The sequence below is a fragment of the Mastigoproctus giganteus genome, chromosome 8, assembly GCF_048544385.1.
Source record: "Mastigoproctus giganteus isolate SK-2022 chromosome 8, ASM4854438v1, whole genome shotgun sequence".
In the NCBI taxonomy this organism is placed as follows: Eukaryota; Metazoa; Arthropoda; class Arachnida; order Uropygi; family Thelyphonidae; genus Mastigoproctus; species Mastigoproctus giganteus.
In genome coordinates this window covers 32,004,809-32,027,534 of record NC_143582.1, presented here as the reverse complement: position 1 = coordinate 32,027,534, position 22,726 = coordinate 32,004,809, and the positions used below count along the sequence as shown (strand labels likewise).

Below are 22,726 nucleotides of genomic sequence, written 5' to 3'. Positions count from 1 at the left end.
AACGAACAGAGGGGTGAAATGGGAGCAATTTTTTTTTTTTTTTTGGCTGATGCTGCATAAGCATGCTTTTTTGCATCGTATGCCTCTTCTAGTGCTAATGCTAATCACTTCTTTTAATGCTAATGGATGGCCATTTCCAGGTATTTCTTTGAAATGACTTACGAAGTTTAAGATATATCTTCTTAAATAAGGTGGTCTTGAGGTATTTTTCTCTCTTTGATGTGACCTGATAGCTGAAATAATGATATCTCTACTTTTGTAATAAAGTTTAATCAAAAGTGTTTTTTTCCTAGGCAGCATTTTAAAATGAACTTATGTTGATTACTTAATTAGGGCTATAACTTTGAGTTTTTTGTCTTATAGGTGAAGAATATAACTGCTGGTTAAAACAAGTAATGCGGGCATAATAGGGCTTACGGAGACGTGGTGCCACCTAGAAATTGGGGATGATGAGTTTCAGTACGGCTTGTACAATGTATTTAGGAAGGATAGGGTAGATAGAAGGGGTGGTGGGGTAATGCTTCTTATCAGAAGCAGCCTGAGTGCGACGATAGCTTTCCCGGATTCAGACGTTTCACATGCTAGTATAGAATCTGTATGGGGTAAGATAGTTGGAAACAAAGGTATAATGCGAGTAGAAGTAATCTACAGACCAGGTGATTGTGAAGATTATGACAAAAGCCTCTACATTCAAATGGAATGGGCAAGTAAGCGTAAATGTCTTATTATGGGTGATTTCAATTTGCCTCTAATTGATTGGAAATGGGAAGGAAACTCAACATGGGGAACAAAATTTTTAAATCAACTAGATGACTGTTATTTGTATCAACATGTCAGGGAAAGTACTAGAGAAATGAATATCCTAGACCTCATCATCATCATCCATGAATCAGATGACATAACAGGGCTGACAGTAGAGGAATCAGTAGCAGAAAGTGTTCACAGAGTTCTATGGTGGATGATGATGAGAGAGGTAGCAGCAGAAGTACTACATGGCCTCTATTAACTGGGTAGATATCACACAGAGAATGAACACATTTGAACTGTGGTATGCTTTTAAAACATTAATCACAGATGCCTTGAATGTGTATATACCATTAAAAAAATATTCCACGCGGAGGGTTCCAAGTTGGATGAATAGTGAAGTTGCCACATTACTTGAGCAGAAAAAGGTGGCATGGAAAGGTTATTACAGAGCAATAAAAAGTACTGAAGCCTATAACAGCTACAAGGTGATCTGTAATAGAGCCACAGAAAAGGTTCGACAGGCAAAGGCAGTTTATGAAAAATCACTAGCAAACAGAGCAAAGAGGGGAGATAAGGAATTCTTCATGTATATAAATGCCAAGAAGAGCAGGACAAACCAGATCGGACCTTTACGTAAGGGAAAGGCGATATTATTAAATACACCAGCTGCCGTTGCAGATGAACTCAACAGTTATTTTGCATCGATATTTACAAATGAAAAACCTTTTGTGGCAATGGGAAATTGTGGGAGCGAAGTTGAAATATATGTAATTAATGATATTGAAATTTTGCAAGATTATTTAATGAAAAAACTTTCGAGCCTACAGGCAAGTAAGGCTCCTGGAGTTGATGGAATATATACCCCATAATCTTAAGGGAGGCGGCAAGTGAGTGCATTGAACCATTTAGGCTAATTATGCGAGCATCACTAGACTCTGGGAAGATTCCCTTGGATTGGAAAAGTGCCAATGTATCTCCCATACATAAGGGTGGCTCTAAAGGTGAAGTGGGAAATTATCGACCTATCAGTCTGACTTCAGTGGTAGGGAAAATCATGGAGGCAATGATCAAGGGTGGAATTCAGGATCATTTGGATCAAATTGAAATTCTCAAGGATACTCAGCATGGTTTTGTAAAGGGAAAATCATGTTTAACAAATCTGGTTCGCTATTTCAAAAGGGTCACTCACCAGCTGGATTTAGGGAATAATTTCGACATTGTTTATTTAGATTTCAGCAAAGCTTTTGGCTAAGTCCCACATGAGTGGTTGCTTTATAAACTAACAGGTTGGAATCACTGAGAAAATGCTTAGATGGATAGCAGGATGGCTTCAAGGCAAGAGGCAGAGGGTTGTGATAAATGGCTATTCCTCAGATTGGGTTGATGTAAGAAGTGGGGTTCCCCAAGGATCAGTATTAGGACCACTGTTGTTTTTAATTTTCATAAACGACATTGATGAAGGGATAGAGGGCGTGATGTCTAAATTTGCAGATGATGTTAAAATTGGTAGAGTGGTTAATGACCACTGTCTCAGCTGAGCTTCCTCAGAGAGACCTAGATAGACTTCAGGAATGGTCAGAAAAATGGCAGCTATGCTTTAATCCAACAAAGTGTAAGGTTTTACACCTGGGAAACAGTAATCCCAAAATAACTTCTTCACTTGGTGGAGTTCAACTAAACCCAGTATTGGAGGAAAGGGACTTGGGTGTTACGATACGGTCAGACATGAAATTCTCTGAGCATTGTAAACAGGTTGCAAGGAAGGCCCATGGGGTCCTATTGATGATCTATCGAACTTTTGCAAGTAGAGATAGGGACGTGATAATCCCATTTTATAAGGCTTTTGTTAGACCACACTTGGAATACTGTGTCGAAGTATGGAAACTGCACATAAAGAAAGATATCGAGCTTCTTGAAAGGGTGCAAAGACGGGTCACTCGCTTGGTGAGATCGGCAAAAGGGCGTCCTTATGAAGAAAGACTTCAAATATGTGGGTTGCAGAGTTTGGAAACTAGACACCGTAGAGGAGATTTGATTGAGGTGTTTAAGGCTCTGTTGAGGCATCAGTAAAATGAATGAGGACGAAATTTTCAAGATTATAAATGATGCTAGAACTAGGGAATATAAATTCAAGTTACGGGGGGGAAATGTTTAGATTGGACTGCAGGAAGTTTTATTTTAGCCAGTGAGTTATAAATTACTGGAATAAGTTGCCTACATGGGTGGTAGAGGCTGACAGTTTGGGGAAATTTAAAGGTCATCTGGATAATACCTTCGGGTCAGGGAAGCGGATAGGATGATAGGTTTAATTTCCTTTTTTTTTTTAATTATTATTATTTATTTATTTTATTTTTTTTATCATTATTTTGTTTGGTTTTTTTTTTTTTTTTTTCTTTTGGCTGGTGCAGCATAAGCCATAGGCTTTCTTGCACCATGTGGCCATTACTAATACTAATATGATTACAATAAGCAACATTTGAATTCTCGAAACGCTTTTTATAATGAATGCAAAATTTTATTTGTTTGTCGGAGTGAATAAATTGCTTAGCCTCCTGGCCTCTCAAATTTTAAACTAATATTTGTATTGTTTAAAAAAAATAAAGTCCTTTCCTGCTTTTAAATATTATATCATGGAAACATGATTTTTGTAAGATTTTTGAAGAAAGTGGATATTCGAGAAGAGTGGGAGAAAGAACTGAACCTTTGCGAACACCAGCGAGGAAATTAATGAAATTTAGTGAGGAAATTAGAAGACAGAGAGCCATCTGATTACAATACAAAATACTTTTTTTATATGACTCATTGTTTTGAGTTATAGTAACTTTTAAAAATGGAAAATGACGTTATAACTACTATGTGTATATAGAAACATCTGTGTGTGCATAGTGATTTTCTGTTTTAATTTTCTCTTTGCTGACCGCCTTTGTCCATCCTAGGCACTGAGATCTAGGCAGGCCTATAAGTCATCTGGGATAATATAGATACAGGAAGGACGGTGTACTGTGCTATTTTGTACTCTTAATTTTAGTAATATCATTAATTTTAATTTAATAAAATATGCCATTTCTAGGAAGAAGATGAAAAGAAAATCAGTAAGGGATCCCTGCTAGATCTATTTAAGACTCCAAGACTGAGAAGAACAACACTGATCCTTTATTTAAACTGGTAAGTTCGTGCAAAAAAATTATTTTAAGGCAGTGGGGTATAAATTTTTTTTTTTTTTTTCTGAAAACCCCAAACACAAGAGGTTTTAGAACCTATAGTACTTAGCACCGGAATGTCTATGAGACAGAGAATGGAGAGACTCTGTTAGAGATGAGTCATTAATTAACCTAACTGTCCTCTTTTTAATGGAATCTGGAAACATGAGAGATTTTGGGAGCACCACCCCAGATTTGAGAACAATATTCCATGGCAGGGCAGATTTGCAATTTGTACAGAGTGAACAGCTCTTTAGAAGAAAAGTAATGCTGAGAGCAAAAGAGAAAACCCAATTTTTTCGATGCAGTGGAAGCAATAGTTGTAATGTGCTTATGCCAAGAGAGAGATTAGAATTCAGGATAATCCCCAATAGAGATATATGACCTTGTCTAGAAATCAGAGTGTCATTGAAGATAAGCATAGAAGCAGAAGAATCCTTTTTGTGAGATATAAGACAGGACTGAGGTTTAGAAGGATTGAAGTCAACTAAGTTATTTTTGCCTCACTGAAGATCAACATTTAAGGATTGTTAGTGAATATTCGAGAAGTTGAAGCTGTTTGTGTAGAGCGAGGTTTCTCAAACTGGAAGGTGGAATGCAATGTGCTATCATTGACAAAATTATGGATAGGATTTTCGGACAATGGAAGAAAGTCATTAATATACAAGAGGAAATGAGTGGGAGAAAGAACTGAACCTTGGGGAACACCAGCATTAGTGAGGAAATTAGAAGACAGAAAGCCATCTACCATCACCAACAGTGAGCGGTCAGAGAGAAAACTGGATAGCCAAATACAAAAAATAGATGGCAAACCATAAGATGGAAGCTTATTTAGAAGACCTTTATGCCAAACATGATCAAAAGTCTGTGAAATATCAAGAGCAATGCTTGAGTTTCACCAAAATTTTCCATTGAATTTGTCCATAGATTGGTAACACATAAGCCAGCTTATCACTAGTGGATTGACACTGATGGAATCCTTACTGGTTGTCATCGATAAGATGGAAGGATTCTAGATAGGTTAAGAGTTGGTGGTTAATTGATTTCTCCATTACTTTAGAAAGAGTAGAGGTAAGTGCAATGGGACAATAATTGGATGGGAGGGATTTGTCACCCTTTTTAGGAACTGGCTGGATATGAGCAAATAATTTCCAAGCAGAAGGGAAAACATCTTTGGAATAAGAAAGTGAAAAAAAGGTGACCCAGAATAGGAGTAAGTTCAGGAGCACAGGTCTGAGAACAAGTGGAGAAATACCATCAGGACCTGGACCTAAATCTTGATGCTAAGTAGGGATGAAATCCCTACTTAGCATCAAGGTTGTTTAAAATCCTTCTTACATCCTTTTGATGGAAGACCACAGGAAGGGATTGAATGGAATGTACTGGGAATGGTAGGAGGTGATTTACCAAGATCATCAATATACAAGTTGGAAACAAAGTAGGATGCTAGCAGGTCAGCTTTATCTTTGGGCGAAGTGGCAATAGAACCATCTGGTTTTGACAGAGGTGGGAACAGAAATGGACAAAAGTTATGGCTAAAGCCTAATGGCTATGGCAAGAGACCAGAATGCTCGACTATCATTTGGACAAGAAGCAAGTTTTCTGCTCTCAGCCTGTCCGAAATCTAGCTTGGACTGATTAAAATTAGTCTTGGAATGATTAAAAACTGCTTTACAATTGTGGTGAGCTTTGATGTAGGCAGAAAATGAATCTGGAGATTTGGGTACAAGCCGACTGCAATATGCGACCTTCTTATCTTGAACAGCCTTAGCACATTTATTGGAAAACCGAGGTTTAGACAAGGGACAAGACTTTAAGTTGTAGAGTGGAATAAAGGATTTCATCGCTACAAGAATTATTTCACTGACACGATCTGAGCAAACGTTGACATCAGAAGATTTGAAACAGTAATACAACCAAGAAGAAGAAGAAAAGAAATCCCTCAGATCATCCCATTTTGCATCCTTGTAATGCCAAACAACACGAGGTTGAGAATGACCATGAGAGAAAGGCTCTATTGCAGAAGAGTTGTGATCATCACCAAGTTATGATCTGAGGTACCTAGAGGACTACTCACCTTGACCATGTACTTAGAAGGTTTGTTTGTGAGAAAAAGATCAAGCGTGATTAGGACTATCTGGTATTCCGGTAGATAAATGAACAATCTGTGTAAGGTGATTAGTAATTGCAAAAGCCTCAGCATCTCGACCTTCTGGGTCTGTGTAATTAGAAAATGGATGCCAGGTGGAGTTGTGAACATTAAAATCACCAAGGAAAATCACTTCACTGTTAGGAAAGTAAGATTGTTAGAAAATTAGTGGAGTTGGGAGAATGATAGAGGCAACAGATGAATTTGAAAGAATGTGGTAGAGATATTTTAAGCCAGAGAAGATCGAAAAGAAGAGATTCCAAATTACTGTCTTTGACATGGAATATCAGCAAGGACATATGCAAAATTACCACCTATGAAGCGAAAGGAATTGTACAACGAATAATTTGGACAACTGAAATAAGCAGTAGTTGAATCAACCAATAACTGGAATTCTGTCAGAAAAAGTACATGGAGTTTGGAAATGGACATCTTTGAGATTAGAACTGAGTAAATGTTTGGAAGAATTTTGTTCTATTCGTTTGCCAATTCATGTGAAATTTGACAATTCGTTTTACAATTCAGTAGTAAGAAAAGGTGGGGAAGACATGCTGTATGGAGTAATGAAATTTTTGGATATGGCATACTCATAGTAACTACAAAATACAAATTATTATTTTAGGGCCACCCATAATCTCTTATATATATCCATATATGTATTATGACTGTAAATTGTGTGTGTTCTCTGGTCGATTTGCCTGTTTTGCTGAACAAAAAAAAAACCCAGTTTCTGGTACACATGGTGAGAATATACCCAGCTCCTTGACATAATGTGGGCTCGACAATGTCCTCTGCATATACACTACTCAGACTCCCTCCAGTCACTATCTGGCAGAGTAGAGGCAGCAGGATTATACACTAGCTGATTCCAGAAGCCTACTAGAGAATTACCAATAGATTCGGTCTGGTGGACTACCTAGTGGCTGGCTTGTGAACACTGTTTTAGAGTTGTACTCTTGAAATGTAATGAAGACTGGATTTTGCCATGATGTCCATCGCAACTTCAAAAGATATCAATCATACTACATGATGGAAGAGATGGGGGAGTTGCTCTAGAGACTAACATGGGTTCTGCCACTTCAAGCCTCCAATAAGCAAAGTGGTAGTATTGCACCAGTTGATGAGAGTCATCTATTACCTAGTATTGCTTAGTAACACGGAGGGGGTGGCATTCATCTGTGTGGTGTAGGCACTACACTTTGACCCTTGCTTATGTTGGTTTGCAACTGGGTGGTCACCTCCAGTATGCTAGGTGCTGTATTTCAGGACTTGTACATGGGATTTATACCTGTAAAAACTATAAAACATTTTCTTTGAAATGTAAGGGGAAAAAAACTAAGACATAAAATGTAAGAAAAAAGTATAAAATGCAAAAAAAAATATATAGGAAACAAAAATGGTGTGTGAGTGAATGATATTAATTGCATGTTCTATTCTGGCCTTTCTACCGGATAGACGGATGGTCATGGGAACCTTATGGACCCCAACATCATCCATGCTGATACTATGCTGTTCGCTTTTCCTAGCTGGAATGGTGTAGGATGTTGACACTGACCACTTGAACTAGCCCAGGCCAGGTGGGATTACGGTGTCTGATGTGGACTCCATACCATAGGAATCTCTTTCCCTACGTTCTTTCATTCCTACCATCTGGGGTGGTTGTGTCTCCTGCCCATTCCCTTTCCCCCACCTTTGGTGGCCCCCTACCCCATTTTCACTTGGTGGCTGACCCCACCACCCTCTTTCACTCCCCCTTTGGACCAGGATAGGCTTCCTGTTCCAGGGAACCCTTTGCTGTCACCCCTTTCCAACCAGGTGGGCTCCTTTGCTATAGCCTCCCTCTTTTCCTGTTCCCCTTTTATCTTACTTCTGTCTATCTTCCCTGTTTCTGTTTCCAATAAATTTTTATTTATTTAATTTTTTGGCTCTCTCTGGAAGCCTACACTACCACAGGGTTCACCCCACCAAAGCTATTCTCTGCTGCAGTCCTGGCCTGCCTTCCCAGGGCAGTGACAGAAACTGGGTGTTGGTAGCTCTCCACAGGCCCCCAGGATAAGTGGCTAGAAGAACAACACAACTCACACTAATACCTCACAAAACACACACTAACACACACCCTTTCCTTATACAGAGTAACAATGCAGAGTTGGGGGGGGGGGAACCCCTGATGCTGCCAGACAAAAAACACTATAAAAAAACCATACACTGTGGGGGGGGTTATACCCAGGGTTACTAACAGTCCCACCATTGTGAAATGCAAGCAGAGAACTTGGCTGTCACAGACCGACCAGATTTGCTGAAATTAGGTGCACTTGACTTGAGTGTCACCCGAATATCAGTTCCATCGGTGTTTTAGACTTCCAGGTAGTAAGCCCAGCTTGGCATACCTGAGAGAATGTCTGTGACAATCTAAAGGATCAAGTATCATGTTAAACTATTAAGTTACTATCAATAAAACAGTGTTATCAAGGAGTTTACTTATGCATGGGAAATGCACACACATCATATCTACTACCAAGGTAGTTTGAATGCATTGTTTTAATTATATCTCCTATTGTAAATACCTTCACAACGAGTTTATATAGTATTGCACCACCATGAATAAATAATGCTTCACCTATGGAGAAGACTATTGTTACTTATTCTCGGTGGATAAGTAAATGTAGTAATAAATTTGATAGCATAATACATATTATTTCTGCATAGTGTTATTATTACATTTAAGTATATTATTTTAGTGTAGTATTCTCAATTAAATTGAATTTGAAGACCAGACCACAGAAGAAAAGAAAAAAGGTTCAAAATAACAGGGGTGCTGTGGCTCAGATAGAACTGAGGGAGGATGGTTGTCCTCCTAATCACAGCCTCATAAAATATTCTACTTGTTTGATGTTTTCAGATCTATCTGGAATGGAACATGATACGACCAAGAGAGATAGATGTCTCACTTGGTGATAGATTGATGAGAGTCATCTACCACTAGGTGGTAGATGACTCTCATCAACTGGTGAAATACCACCACTTTGCTTATTGGAGGCTTGAAGTGGTGGAACCCATGTTTAGTCTCTAGAGCTAAGTTCCGGTCAACCCTTCCCTATCTCTTCCATCATGCAGTATGATTGATGATTTTTGAGGTTATGATGAAAGTCGTGGCGAGATCCAATATTCCTTACATTTCGAGGGTACAGCTCTAAAATGGTGTTTGCAGGCCGGCCGCTAGTTAGTACACTGGACCGAACCTATTGGTAACTCTCTAGGAGGCTTCCGGATCAGCTAGTGTATAATCTTGCTACCTCTACTCTGCCAGATAGTGACTGGAGGGAGTCCGAGTAGTGTGCATGCGGGGAGCATTGTTGAGGCCACGTTATGTCAAGGATCTGGGTATATTCTTACGTGTACGCCATATCCAAAAATTTCATTACTTCATACAGCATGCCCCACTCACTTTTTCTTACTATTGAATATACCATGAATTGTAAAACTAATATAGCAAGCTTATCTGTGAAAAGATCTAAACCTCCCAAGCACTTCCTAATTCATTTCACAAATATACGTGGTCTCAATTCTAATCTCAACGATGTCCATTTCCACTTGCAGTCTGCCAAACCCCATGTACTTTTTCTGACAGAATCTCAGTTATCGGTTGATTCAACTACTGCTCATCTCAGATGCCCAAATTATTCACTGTATGATTCCTTTCACCTCAAAGGTAGTACTTGTGCATATGTCCGTTCTGATATTCCGTCAGAGACTTGGCAATTTGGAATCTCCTCTCTTTGATCTTCTCTGGCTTAAAATCTCTCTACCTCATTGTGTCAAATTCATCTGTTGTCTCTACTGTTCTCCTAACTCCACTAATCACTTGGAGCTCTTTGACTTCCTCTCTTTGCAACTTGACTTTCTCCAGTCCAACTTTCCTAACAGTGAGGTAATTTTCCTTGGCGATTTTAATGTTCACAACTCCAGCTGGCTTCCGTTATCTAGTCACACCAACCTAGCAGGTCGAGATGCTGAGGCTTTTGCAATTACTAATGACCTAGCACAGATTGTTCATTTACCTACAAGAATACTGGACAATCCGAATCATACAGCCAATACGCTTGATCTTTTTCTCACAAACAACCCTTCTAAGTACACGGTCGAAGTGAGAGGTCCTTTAGGCACTTCAGATCACAACTTGGTGATTGTCTCTTCTCCAATGGAACCTTTATCTCATGGCTATTCCCAACCTCGTGTTGTTTGGCATTACAAGAATGCAAAATGGGATGACCTGCGAGACTTCTTTTCTTCTTTTCCTTGGTCGGATTACTGTTTCAAAACTTCTGATGTCAACGTTTGCTCAGATCGTGTCAGTGAAATTATTCTTGAAGGAATGGAATTCTTTATCCCACACTCCACTTTAAAATCTCGCCCTTTATCTAAACCTTGGTTTTCCAATAAATGTGCTAAGGCTGTCCAAGAGAAGAACGTTGCATATCGTAATTGGCTTGTTTCTAATTCTTCAGATTCATTTTCTGCCTACACCAAAGCTCGCAACAATTGTAAAGCGGTTATTAATCAGTCCAAACTAGAGTTTGAACAGGCTAAGAGTAGAAAACTTGCTTCTTGCCCTAATGGTAGCCGAGCATTCTGGTCTCTTGCCAAAGCTATTGGCCGCAACTTTTGCCCATCTCTGCTCCCACCTCTGTCCAAACCAGATGGTTCTGTTGTCACTTCAGCCAAGGATAAAGCTGACCTGCTAGCATCCCATTTTTCTTCCAGGTCATGTATTAATGATCTTGGTAAAACACCTCCCACCATTCCCAACACGCTCCATTCAATGCCTCCTGTGGTCTTCCGTCAAAAGGATATTAGAAGGATTTTGATGAATCTTGATGCTAAGAAAGCTCCAGGTCCTGATGGTATCTCTCCACTTGTTCTCAAAACCTGTGCTCCTGAACTTACTCCTATTCTTTGCCGCCTTTTTTCACTTTCTTATTCCAAAGGTGTTTTTCCTTCTGCTTGGAAATTTGCTCATATCCAGCCAGTTCCTAAAAAGGGTGACAAATCCCTCCCATCCAATTATCGTCCCATTGCAATTACTTCTACTCTTTCTAAAGTAATGGAGAAATCAATTAACTGCCAACTCTTAAACTACCTAGAAACCTTCCGTCTGATCAACGATCGCCAGTATGGATTCTGTCAGTGTTGCTCCACTGGTGATATTCTGGCTTATGTTACCCATTTATGTGAAAATTCAATGGAAAACTCCGGTGAAACACAAGCAGTTGCTCTTGACATCTCAAAGGCTTTTGATGTTTGGCATAAAGGTCTTCTAAACAAGCTTCCATCTTATAGTTTGCCAACTGTTTTTAGTAATTGGTTATCCAGTTTTCTCTCTAATCGCTCACTGAGGGTGATGGTAGATGGCTCTCTGTCTTCTAACTTCTCCACTAATGCCGGTGTCCCCCAAGGTTCAGTTCTTTCCCCCACTCTTTTCCTCTTGTATATTAATGACCTTCATCCATTGACTGGAAATTCTATCCATAGTTTTGCTGATGATAGCACACTGCATTCCACTTTCCATTTTGAGAAACCTTGTCCTGCTCAATCAGCTTCAACTTCTCGAAAATCTGTTACCAATTCCTTAAATGCTGATTTTCAGGTAATTCTCCAGTGGGGCAAAGACAACTTAGTTGATTTCAACCCTTCTAAAACTCAGTCTTGTCTTATATCTCGCAAAAAGGATTCTTCTGCTCCTATGCTTATGTTTAGTGACACTCCGATTTCTAGGCAAAATGATATATCTCTTTTGGGGATTACCCTGACTTCTAATCTCTCTTGGCACAAGCACATTACAAATATTGCTTCCTCTGCATCTAAAAAACTTGGTTTTCTCTTTCGCTCTCGGCGTTACTTTTCTTCCAAACAGCTGCTCACTCTGTATAAATCGCAAATCCGCCCAGCCATGGAATATTGTTCCCACATCTGGGGTGGTGCCCCCCAAAACCTCTCTCAGGCTTCTTGATTCCATTCAGAAGAGGGCAGTTAGGTTAATTAATGATTCATCTCTAACAGAGTCTCTCCACTTGCTTTCTCATAGACGTACTGTTTCTGCTGCATGCTTCTTCTACAGATACTTCCATGGGCACTGTTCTTCTGAATTGGCTTTTATAATTCCCACTCTCTCTTTCAAAACAGTCCGAACACATGCCGCCACCGGCCAACATTCATCTACTGTCCAACTTCAAACCCACAGAACCAACTTTTCATCTTTCTCATTTATTCATTCAACTGCCGTTTTCTGGAACAACCTTCCTTCATACGTATTTCCTGAAAATTACAATCTACAGAAGTTCAAGTCTAATGTCAACAAATATCTTCTTTCGTCTTCTCAACTTCCAACCCAAGCATGGTACTAAGTACTATAGGTTCTAATACCTCTCGTATTTGGGGTTCACATAAAAAAAAAAAAAAAAAAAAAAGAGAGATAGATGTCTTTGTGTATCGATGTAAAGGGTGTGAAGGTGTTAGGTATCAACTTGGTGTGCTGATGGGCATTCATGAGGGCTTGACAAACAATTTAAATGTCCTTGAAGGATTTAGTTGGAGGTCCACAAAGCTCTCAGCTGCCCCCATCAACACCAGAGCTTATACTTGTGCATCAACCAACAGAGTAGCAATCCCCAAGGTAGAATGCACTGGTCCCATAGGAGGTAGCTATTGTCAGTGACTATATTGTCAGGGAAATGGGAAATATGTTGTGCAAAAAGGATAGGTGGAATAGGACCAGGGTATGTTTGCCAGGGGCAGAAGTTGATGTTGTAGATCAGATATCATCTTTTAAGGACACAAAAAGTAATATTGTTGTATATGTTGGCACTAAGACATTAAGAGTAGGAGATCTGAGGATTTAATTAAAAAGTACAGGGCAATGTTGAGAAAAAGTTGTGAGTTGAGGTTAAATTTGGAAGTGTCTGCAATTCTGACCAGACATGATAGAGGGAGTACATAATGAGAACCTTGTCAATCAGTTTGGTCCTGGAGAGAGAGTATAAGACTCACTAGGTAGAATTTTTTGGCGCTTCCATAGCCAGGTGGGCAGGAGCAGCAGTGCGTAGCACCACTGGGGTTCAAGCCCGTCACCACCAAATACGGAGGATGCGGAAAGGTCAGGAAATGACCACCGCATATCCCCGGAGCAATATGGCCTTAGTTGCTAATGCTCCTAAAAAAACAAATAACAATCATAACAGCAATCATCATAGAATTTTTCTCAGTGAGGTCTGTGCTTGCTAACAGGAGAAACTGCTTCTGCAGGGTGGGAGAATATTGGCTACTGCTATCAAGGCAGTGTTAAGTGGATTGGAAGTTGCTAGCTTTTGGGGGGGGGATATATAGACTAATATATTAACAATAGCTGCAGGCAGAGGCAAAATTGATTCATGCACTGCTTCTATTGGAATGAACAGCAGCAGCTTGGAAAGCAAGGTGCTGGGGATTTCAAGCACTTCTGGGAGTCATCATGGAATAAGTAAATACATGGGCTATGTTAGGATAACTAGGAGTATGAACAGGTGCATGCATAGCAATACTAGGTTGGGTGGCCAGTGCAATGTTGAGTCAGTTTAGCATGACATAAGCCCTGGGAAAACAAAAATGAGAATAGGAGTGCACTGTAGGCTGAGTGACTGTGATGAGAACAACAAACAACTGCAGAGAGAAATAGAATGGGCCAGTAAGTCAGAATGTCTTATAATGGGGGATTTTAACTTTCCAGATAATGAATGGAACTTATGGGTTGTTCACTCACATACTAGCATGACTTTTGTGGATTTATTGGATGACAGTTTTCTATAGCAGCATGTGAGAGAGAGAGAGAGAGAGAGAGAGAGAGAGAGAGAGAGAGAGAGAGAGAGAGAGTTAGTCTTGATCTGATTATCAGCAGTGATTCTTCATGCATTAGGAATATGCATATAAAAAACCACTAGATGGCAGTGGTCACAGTGTATTGATGTGAGATTTATTTAAAGATGTGACTAGCATCAAGGGTAAAGGGAAGGGTTTTGCTTTCATAAAGGAGACTAGAGTGGTCTTAGACAGTTATAAATTCTATACAGCGAGAACAACTAATGAAGTTATCACCAACAAATTCTAAATGGGACGCATTCAGGGAAAATAATCATAGAAGCTACTAGGCTTTTCATAGTAACTAAGAATTACTATTCAAGGTTTAGACTTAAATGGATGTCAGATTAACTGTTGAGACACATGGCAGAGAAGAAAAATGCATGGGATGGATATAAATTATGAGATGATACAGAAGCCAGTGGTAGATATAAACATGTCTGCAGTAAAATCACTAAGGAGGTTAAGTAATGCAAGATATATTTTGAGACATCTCTGGCAAAGAATGCCAAAAAAAGCAGTAAGGACTACTTTACATATATTAACAGTAGAAGGAATGAGTTTAAATTACATTAGTCCACTTGATGTCAATGGTTTAACTATCGATGATCCTGCTCAGGTTGCTGAAAGGCCGAATAAGTATTTTGCATCTACATTCACACATGAGAAATGCTTTAGGAAAGGGGATGCCAGAAGTTTATCAAACTCTTAACGAGAAGCTAAATGGATGGGATGGATGAAATCTATCCAGTTATATTAAGGTAGGCAGCAAAGGAGGTAAGCAAACCCTTAGCCATAATTATGAGTGCATCCTTGGATTCAGGGGAGATCCCTATGGACTGGAGATGTGCAAATGTATCCAAATTCATAAAGGGGGATCTAAAGGCAACATCAGTAATTAAAGACCTGTTAGCTTAATATCTGTTCCAGGGAAAATAATGGAATCGCTGGTTAAAGAAGTAATGCAAGACATCTGGAGAGGCATGCAATTATATGCTATCACAACACAGATTTGTTAAGGGGCAGTCTTGTCTAACTAATCTGATAGATTACTATGATGCAGTGACCAAAGAACTGGATGCAAAAAATAATTTTGACAAAATATACTTGGATTTCAGGAAGGCTTTTGATACTGTTACACATAAAAGACTGCTATACAAACTGGAGCAATGTGGCATTAAGGGCCGGTTACTGCTATGGATAAAGGGATGGTTAAATGGAAGATGACAGACGGTCGTTATCAATGGGCACTGCTCTTTGTGGACCAATGTTATTAGTGGAGTTCCCAAAGGTTCACTACTAAGCCCATTGTTGTTTTTAATATTTATCAGTGATACTGATGAAGGCATATCAGGCTTAATGTCTAAGTTTTCGATGATACAAAAGTTGGCAGCATGGTTAGTGACAGTAATGGAGGTATACTGCTTCTACAAGATCTAGAAAATTTAGGCAGGTGGGCTGAGAAATGGCAATTGAAGTTCAACATTGATGCAAGGTACTGAATATGGGTAGCAGTAATCCTAGAGTAAAGTATCAACAGTATGGTAGTACACTCGAGGTAGTGGAAAATGAAAAGGATCTGGAGTAATTGTACAGTCTAATATGAAGTTCTCTGAGTGCTGGAGACAGGTTGCCAGGACAGCTCATGGGTTTTGTCAATGATATACAGGAATTTTGTTAGCAGGAATAGGCAGGTGATTATCCCATTGTACAAGGCAATGTTATGCCATATCTTGAGTACTGTATACAGCTCAGGAGGCCTCATTTTCAGAACGATGTAAGAGCTGCTTGAATAGGTACAGAGAAGGGCAACCAGGTTGGTGAGGGGAACAAAGGGGTGCTCTTACCGAGAAAAGCTTCAGTTTAACAAATTGCTTCATTGAGTGCCTTTTAAAATTCCTTTTCTTCATTCCCATCTGTTTTTCCTCTCAAAATTTGTAAGTGGCAAGCAGGTGTAATGCTTTCATCTACATCCATTTTGCTTTCCCTTTTAAGAAACCAGCACCAAGTAGTATGTGATATGTTTGATTAATATATTTTAAAATGAATAAGACCTATTTTTAAAATAGCATACATATTATTATATGATATTCGAAATTGATCATTCATTAAGTTAATAAAATTTCATTATATCTTTCAATGGAAATGTGATAGGGACATTATTTTAGTATTTTTGGAATCAGCAGATCAGTTTCCTTTAGAATCTGCAACTTTTCTCTGGCGGTACTAAAAAAAAAAAATTTGTACCTCCAGAATTTAAATTTAAATCTAATCAAACCACCCATTTCCACAATACCAGATGGAAATTTGTTTCAACAGTCAGTTACTTTCTGGTTGAAAGCAAATTTTTGCAAAGAAAGAGTAGGAATAACATCAGCATTTAGTTTACTCAATTAAGACCTTAGTTTACCAAGGTCTTTCTTGGTAAGAATACCCTTTTTTTGCCTCTTTTCCTCTTTCTAAAATGAGGCTTTCAGACTGTATATCTTTTATATACAGTACTTAACATGCAGTCTAACTGGTGTGGCATTACATTATGCTTGTGTAATACTGTTTTTAAATTGTTAAATGCATAGCATATGACCAACATTAATTATTGATATATGACCTTAAAATTAATATAAGTTATTTTTTTTGCCTAGGTTTGTCAATGCCTTTATCTACTATGGATTGTCTTTAAATACCAATGATCTAGCTGGCGACCCTTTTGTTAATTTTGCTGCATCAGGAGCAGTTGAATTTCTATCATACTTTTCCTGTTTATTTATTATCAGATATTTGGGGCGAAGAATATCAATAATGGGAACTATGGTTATTGGAGGTGTGGCATGTATGTTAACTCTGTGGGCACCTGAGGGTGAGTAACATTTTTTTCAATTGTTTTTTAAGATTTTTTTATTAAAAAATAATCTTATCATGGGCAAGCTGAAATAGTCAAAATGACACTTTTAACAAATAAATATAATGAAATATTTTGTACCTTACAAGTTATCCCCTTCAAAATAATTGCCTTGGGCTTGCACCCACTGTTCCATAGGTTTCTTCCAGGTACAGTAACATTCCTGGAAGTCATCTTCTGTAAGCCCTTTTAACTCTTCAATAATTTTTTTGGTCTTCAACTTCTTAAGTATACTTTTCAGTTTAGGGAGGAGAAAAACGTCACAAGGGGCTAGATCTGACAAGTAGGTTTCATGGTGAACACAGGGATTTGTTTTTTGGCCAGAAACTGGCAAATAGAGAGCACATTTTGTGCTGGAGCATTGTTTTGATGGAGCATCCAACCATCCTCCTACAGTTGAGGTCTCTTCCTTTGAATTTTTTCTTGCAGCTCCATCAGTACTTCAGTGTAGTATGTTTGATTGACAGTCTGATTTGGGGACATATTCAGCCATAAATAATTCCTTTAATATTGAAGAAAACAAGCAGCATGGTTTTCATTTTTGATTTTGACATTATTGCTTTTTTTGGTCTGGGGGATTGTTTTGTCTTCGTTGCATTGATGTCTTTTAGTTTCTGGATCTTATTGGAGCAGCCAATTTTCATTGCAAGTGATTACAGTACTAAGAAAGTATCTGGATCTTCTCATTCTCTGATTTTCATTCAGAATTTTTTGTACCATCTTAGCACACACTTTTCTCATACCTAAATTTTCATTTAAAATTTGTCTGTTTGTCCATGTTGAGTTCTGATACAACCATTCTAATGTTTAAATGACGATCACTTCTAATCGATGTCCTTACCTGGTCCACATTTTCATCAGTTTTCATGGATACAGGACAACCTGATCATTCATCATCTTCTACATTTTCTCTTCCTTCTAAAAATCTTTTATGCCATTCAAACAAACATGCAAACTCTTGACATAGTGTCTCCCCCATAAGCTTGACATAATAACTTTCAGTTGGTGTTTCTTTACTGTTGTTAAAAATTTGAGGTTGATTCATTGTTCAATTCTTTTGTCTGTTATTTTTCTGGCAAACTGCTAAAGCATAAGGTAATGAAAACCTGTCTCACTGCAAAGCAAATGAGCAGGTTGGAACGTGACTTGGCAGAAAACTAGAGAAAGGCTCACGGCCAACTGCTGTAACTTTTGTTTCACAGGTAGTGTGTAATGGCTGCATGAACAGTCTCATTATTTAATAGCCTCATATATGAAATAAATAATAATTAGAAGACAGTTAATAATTTTAAGGGCTGACATCATAAACGTGCTACCATTTGTTTAAATTAAACATTTTCAAAGGGCACTAAAGTATTATTGCTCATGTTATTCATTTCTTTTGAACTTTTTTCATATTTAGTTGTAGTGCCTTTACTGCTGACAAAATGCCTTTGATCATTATTTTTCCACACCTCGTGGCACAGCTATGTTAAGATGAAAGCTTGTAAGTTACTGTATTTAGGTGCCAGCTCCAAGGAGCAACAAAGTGTATAGTATCAGATGGAACCTTTTCATGTAGCAGGGTGGTAGTATAATGAATACAGCATTACTGAAACCTTTTCAGCTTGTGGGGTATGGCAGCATTTCCTTTCTTAAATCTAAATGCTTAAAAAGCTTTGATGTGGCACTAGCCTGCCTTGGTTCATAGTAATCTGATAGTAATCATCATAGTAATCTGATAGATTACTATGATGCTATAAAGGAAGTTTTATAGGCTTTTTTTCACTGTGACTGAGAGTTGGGTGAGAATTGGTTTTTTTTTCATGGAAACTTAGATTATTCATATTTCAAAATAGGATTGGCTGGGTTGTTTAAGTAATACTGCTAAATAATGAGACATCAGCATTTATATAGTAAATCGTATTATGAATACAATAAAGAATACCTACGATCATAATGTAGCTGCCGACCGGGCTAGCCGAGTGGGTAAAGTACCTGCCCGGCAACCCAAAGGTCGCGGGTTCGATTCCCGCCTCGGGCTTGGATCAAAGTACTGCAAAAACCTTGGGAGGTGCAATATGGCCACAGAAGCCGATGCGCCAACAACTACCAAATCAAAAAAAAAAAAAAAAATCATAATGTAGCTTGTGTTATGTATAATAATAAAGAATTCTTGCCACTAAGTCCATTGCAGATATTAGACATTAGATCATCCTTTAACTTGATGAAGGTCAGTTCACTAAAACATTTCAAGGAACATTTTCTTCACATTGTCACATGTCTTCTCACTAAAAGTATGCTATAGTTCAGTACAGAGGCAGGGACAATCATGAAAAAAATCTCTAGAATTTTTTTTTTGTGATGATCCTGGTCTCATTCTGACAAGGGAGGTGACAAAGTAAGCTGTACATTTGATCTAAACTTGTGGCTAAAATCGCCAAAATGCATGTAGCACAAGCAATTATCATGCAACCATAATCAAAAGCATTCCTAACAAGTATGCTGTTGTTGTTCAATCTAGGTGGAACATAAAATCCCACATCAGTAAACTAGACATACCCATCCTTAAAAGATAGTCATTTTTGAAATCAGTGGTCTAAATGTAAGCAAATTACTTGTTATTTTGCTAAAATTGATGCAACCAGGATGAACAAGGGTTCTGTAATGCATTTAGGAATATTTACTGTGAAATTAAATCTGTCTGCATACCTACCAACTTTTAGAAATTGGAATAATAAAAATTTTATTAGAGAGCTGTCTTTCTGTCAGAATATACGGGAATGTTTTTTTCCAAATGAACAACAACAGTAACTATTATTAATATTATTATTGTTCTAAAGATGGAGTTTCTTCCCTTTCCTTTTTTTCTTTTCCTGCATTATTACTTTTTTTTTGTATTTCTTTAATTACTCTCCTCTCTTAATTCCCTAGAGAATGCATCTCACTCATTGATATACCTATTAAGTTAATATCACCAGTATTTTTACGGTTAATAAAAACTCAGATATCTTAAGTGAGTACTATCTAAAATCTATATGCTAATAAAATAAAAATATATTGAAATTCCATTTGTAACAGAAAAAAAAAAAGGTCCATATAAAGTTTGATACTTTGAGTCTACTCCTTACTTAGGAGTTACCAACGTCTGCTGGTGGGGCAAAGAGGTCAGAGTAATCACCTTAATTATATGCTCAGCTGCAATTTTTGCAAGATTTTTGTAATGTTTTGGATTTCTATACCCATGCTAACGTAGGGCCAGAGTAGTGGAAAAAACCATGATGATTGCACAAAAGGTGAATTCCTCTAGCATGAAACTAGCATTCACATGTTTCAGTTCAGTTTTCACCCTTCTGTTACAAAAAAGGCAACAATGGGAGTTTGTTTATAATTCTTAATGTGACATTAGACATACCAGATGAATATTAGGCGATGGGATCCTTTTCCCATTATGTGTTGTTTAGTTACTGGTGACATAAGTCCTTGCTTTAGCATCAAGTCAAATGCTAAGAATGAATAAACTCAAGGAGAACCCTCAAATTTAAAAAAAGAGGGTCCTTTTTTTTCTCAAGGATCCTCCTTGAGAAACCTAAAGTTCGAAAGGGGAAGACAGGAAATAGAAGAGATACCAATGTTGTCAAGCTCCAACCAGAAAATTGGTAGTAGTGAAAATACCTTGTTATAGTGTGCAAGCTTAATAAAAGTTTGAAAGCTCCTGGTAAAGATTCCTAGAGAAGAGAAGGCAGATCCAGTTTCAAAGATCCAAGAAAGAACAGCAAGGTCCAGTAAATGTGGTAAGTGGGAATATGTTCATTTTAAAAGTATATTAGGTGAATGGCTGGTAACTAAAGTGGTAAATGATTTCTTTTTATATTTCCATGTTCCTGTAGCCAGGTGGGCAGGAGCAGCAGTGCGTAGCACACACTTCTTGATTAGATCGGGGTTCGAGCCCGTGCCCACCAAATACGGAGGATGCGGAAAGGTCAGGAATGACCACCGCATATCCCCAGAGCAATATGGCCTTAGTTGCTAATGCTCCTAAAAACCAAATAACAATCTTGTACTCCTATATAAAATGAGATGTAACCTTAAATCTACTGTTTATGTTGCTAAACTAAAGAATGAGCAAGGGTATAGTAATCTTTAACTTGTGTGTAGCTATGGATATTTACTCTTTTGTAACTAGGGAGAGTGGAATGTATGTATGGTTTAAATGTATTAAAATAAATGATTGTTTGTTATCAAAATGTTGTTTCTCATTCCCACTGCTAATTTTCATCTGCACCAAATGACACCATAGATTTTAATAAGGAACATCAAAGTGTTATTGCAGCTTTGGAGATGAAGCTACTAAATGTTGCTTAGCCTTTAAAAAAAATACACAATATATTGCCAATCCAATCTGCAGTGTTAAAGGGGACTTCCCTTTGACTTTTAGGGTATAGAGATTTTTGTCCTACAAACTATTAGAAGTGTGGGACTGCCTCCTTAGTAGTGGTTGGTTGTGTCATCGGACTAATGAACCAGTGGCAAGTTATTGACCCACGACTACAGAACCTACCCATCACTTGGAGGTAGGGGTAGGGCCAACTTTATTATTATTGTTATTATTGGTCCTTTTAGGCTGTCATAGACATTCTTTCAGGTATGGCAAGCTGAGCTTGTTACCTGGGAGTCTAAAATGCTGATGGAACTGATATTTGGATGACACTTGAGTCAAGTGAACCAAATTTTTGGAAAGTCTAGTTGTTCTGCAACAACCATATTCTCTGCTTATACCTTCATGATGTTGGGACTGTTAGTAAGCCTGGGTATAACCCCTGTGTGAAAGTCCTGAAGTACAGCACCTTGTATACTGGACATAACCACCCAGGTGTGAACTAACATAAGTAGGGATCGAAGTGTGGTGTTCACATCACACAGAGTAATGCTGCCGCTCTGTGTTACCAGACAATACTATGTGGTAGATAACTCTTATCACCTAGTGCAGTACCACCATGTTGCATATTGCAGGCTAAGTGTTGAAACCCAGGTTTATTTTCCAGAGCAAAGCTCTGGAAAACCCCATTCCCCCATATCTTCCATCTTGAAGTATGATTGATGTCTTTTGAGGTTATGATGGGCATCATGGCGAGATCCAATCATCCTTATTTCGAGGGTACAGCTCTAATGGTATTCACAGGACAGAACCTATTGGTAACTCTCTAGGAAGCATCCAGATCAGCTAGTGTATAATCTTGCTGCATCTACCCTGCAAGATAGTGACTGGAGGGAGTCTGAGTATTGTGTATGCAGGGATGAGAGGTTATTGTCAAGGCCATGTTATGTCAAGGAGTTGGGTATATTCTTGTGTTTATATGCCATATTCAAAAATTTCATTACTTCATACAACATGTTCTCCCCACCTTTTCTTAATGTTGAATATATCGTGCATAGTCAAACTAATAGAACAATCCTTCTAAAACTCAGTCATACCTTATATATCTTGCAAAAAGTATTCTACTACTGTTCTGCTTATCTTTGATAACACTCAGATTTCTAGATAAGTTCACATATGTATATTAATAGTAGTAGCAAATGATGCAAGAAAGCAAGCTTTTTATAGCATCAGCCAAAAAAAAAAAAAAAAACACTTGCACAGTTCACCATCCATACCCTCCAAGAATTTGTCTAGTTCTTCCTTTCATTTATTCAGCTCATCACTTCCATAACAACAGATGGAAGCCTGTTCCAACAATCGACCACCCTCTGGCTGAAGGAAAACTTCCACACATCTATCCTGCAATCTTCCTTCCTCAACTTGAATTTATGCCCCCTCATGTGAGTAGTCACAGCATGTGGAAGAATGCCATTAACACATTCAGC

The 22,726-nt window shown here is 38.3% G+C and overlaps 1 protein-coding gene across 1 annotated transcript in view; it reads left to right on the top strand.

The window, feature by feature from the left end:
* Nucleotides 1–22,726, top strand: part of LOC150081423 (organic cation transporter protein-like) — a 102,315-nt gene that overhangs the window by 64,085 nt on the left and 15,504 nt on the right. The window contains exons 6-7 of the mRNA XM_090380197.1: nt 3,818–3,912; nt 16,626–16,840. Of these exons, the coding sequence (XP_090236323.1) occupies nt 3,818–3,912; nt 16,626–16,840 (310 nt within the window). The remainder of the gene's footprint in view (nt 1–3,817; nt 3,913–16,625; nt 16,841–22,726) is intronic.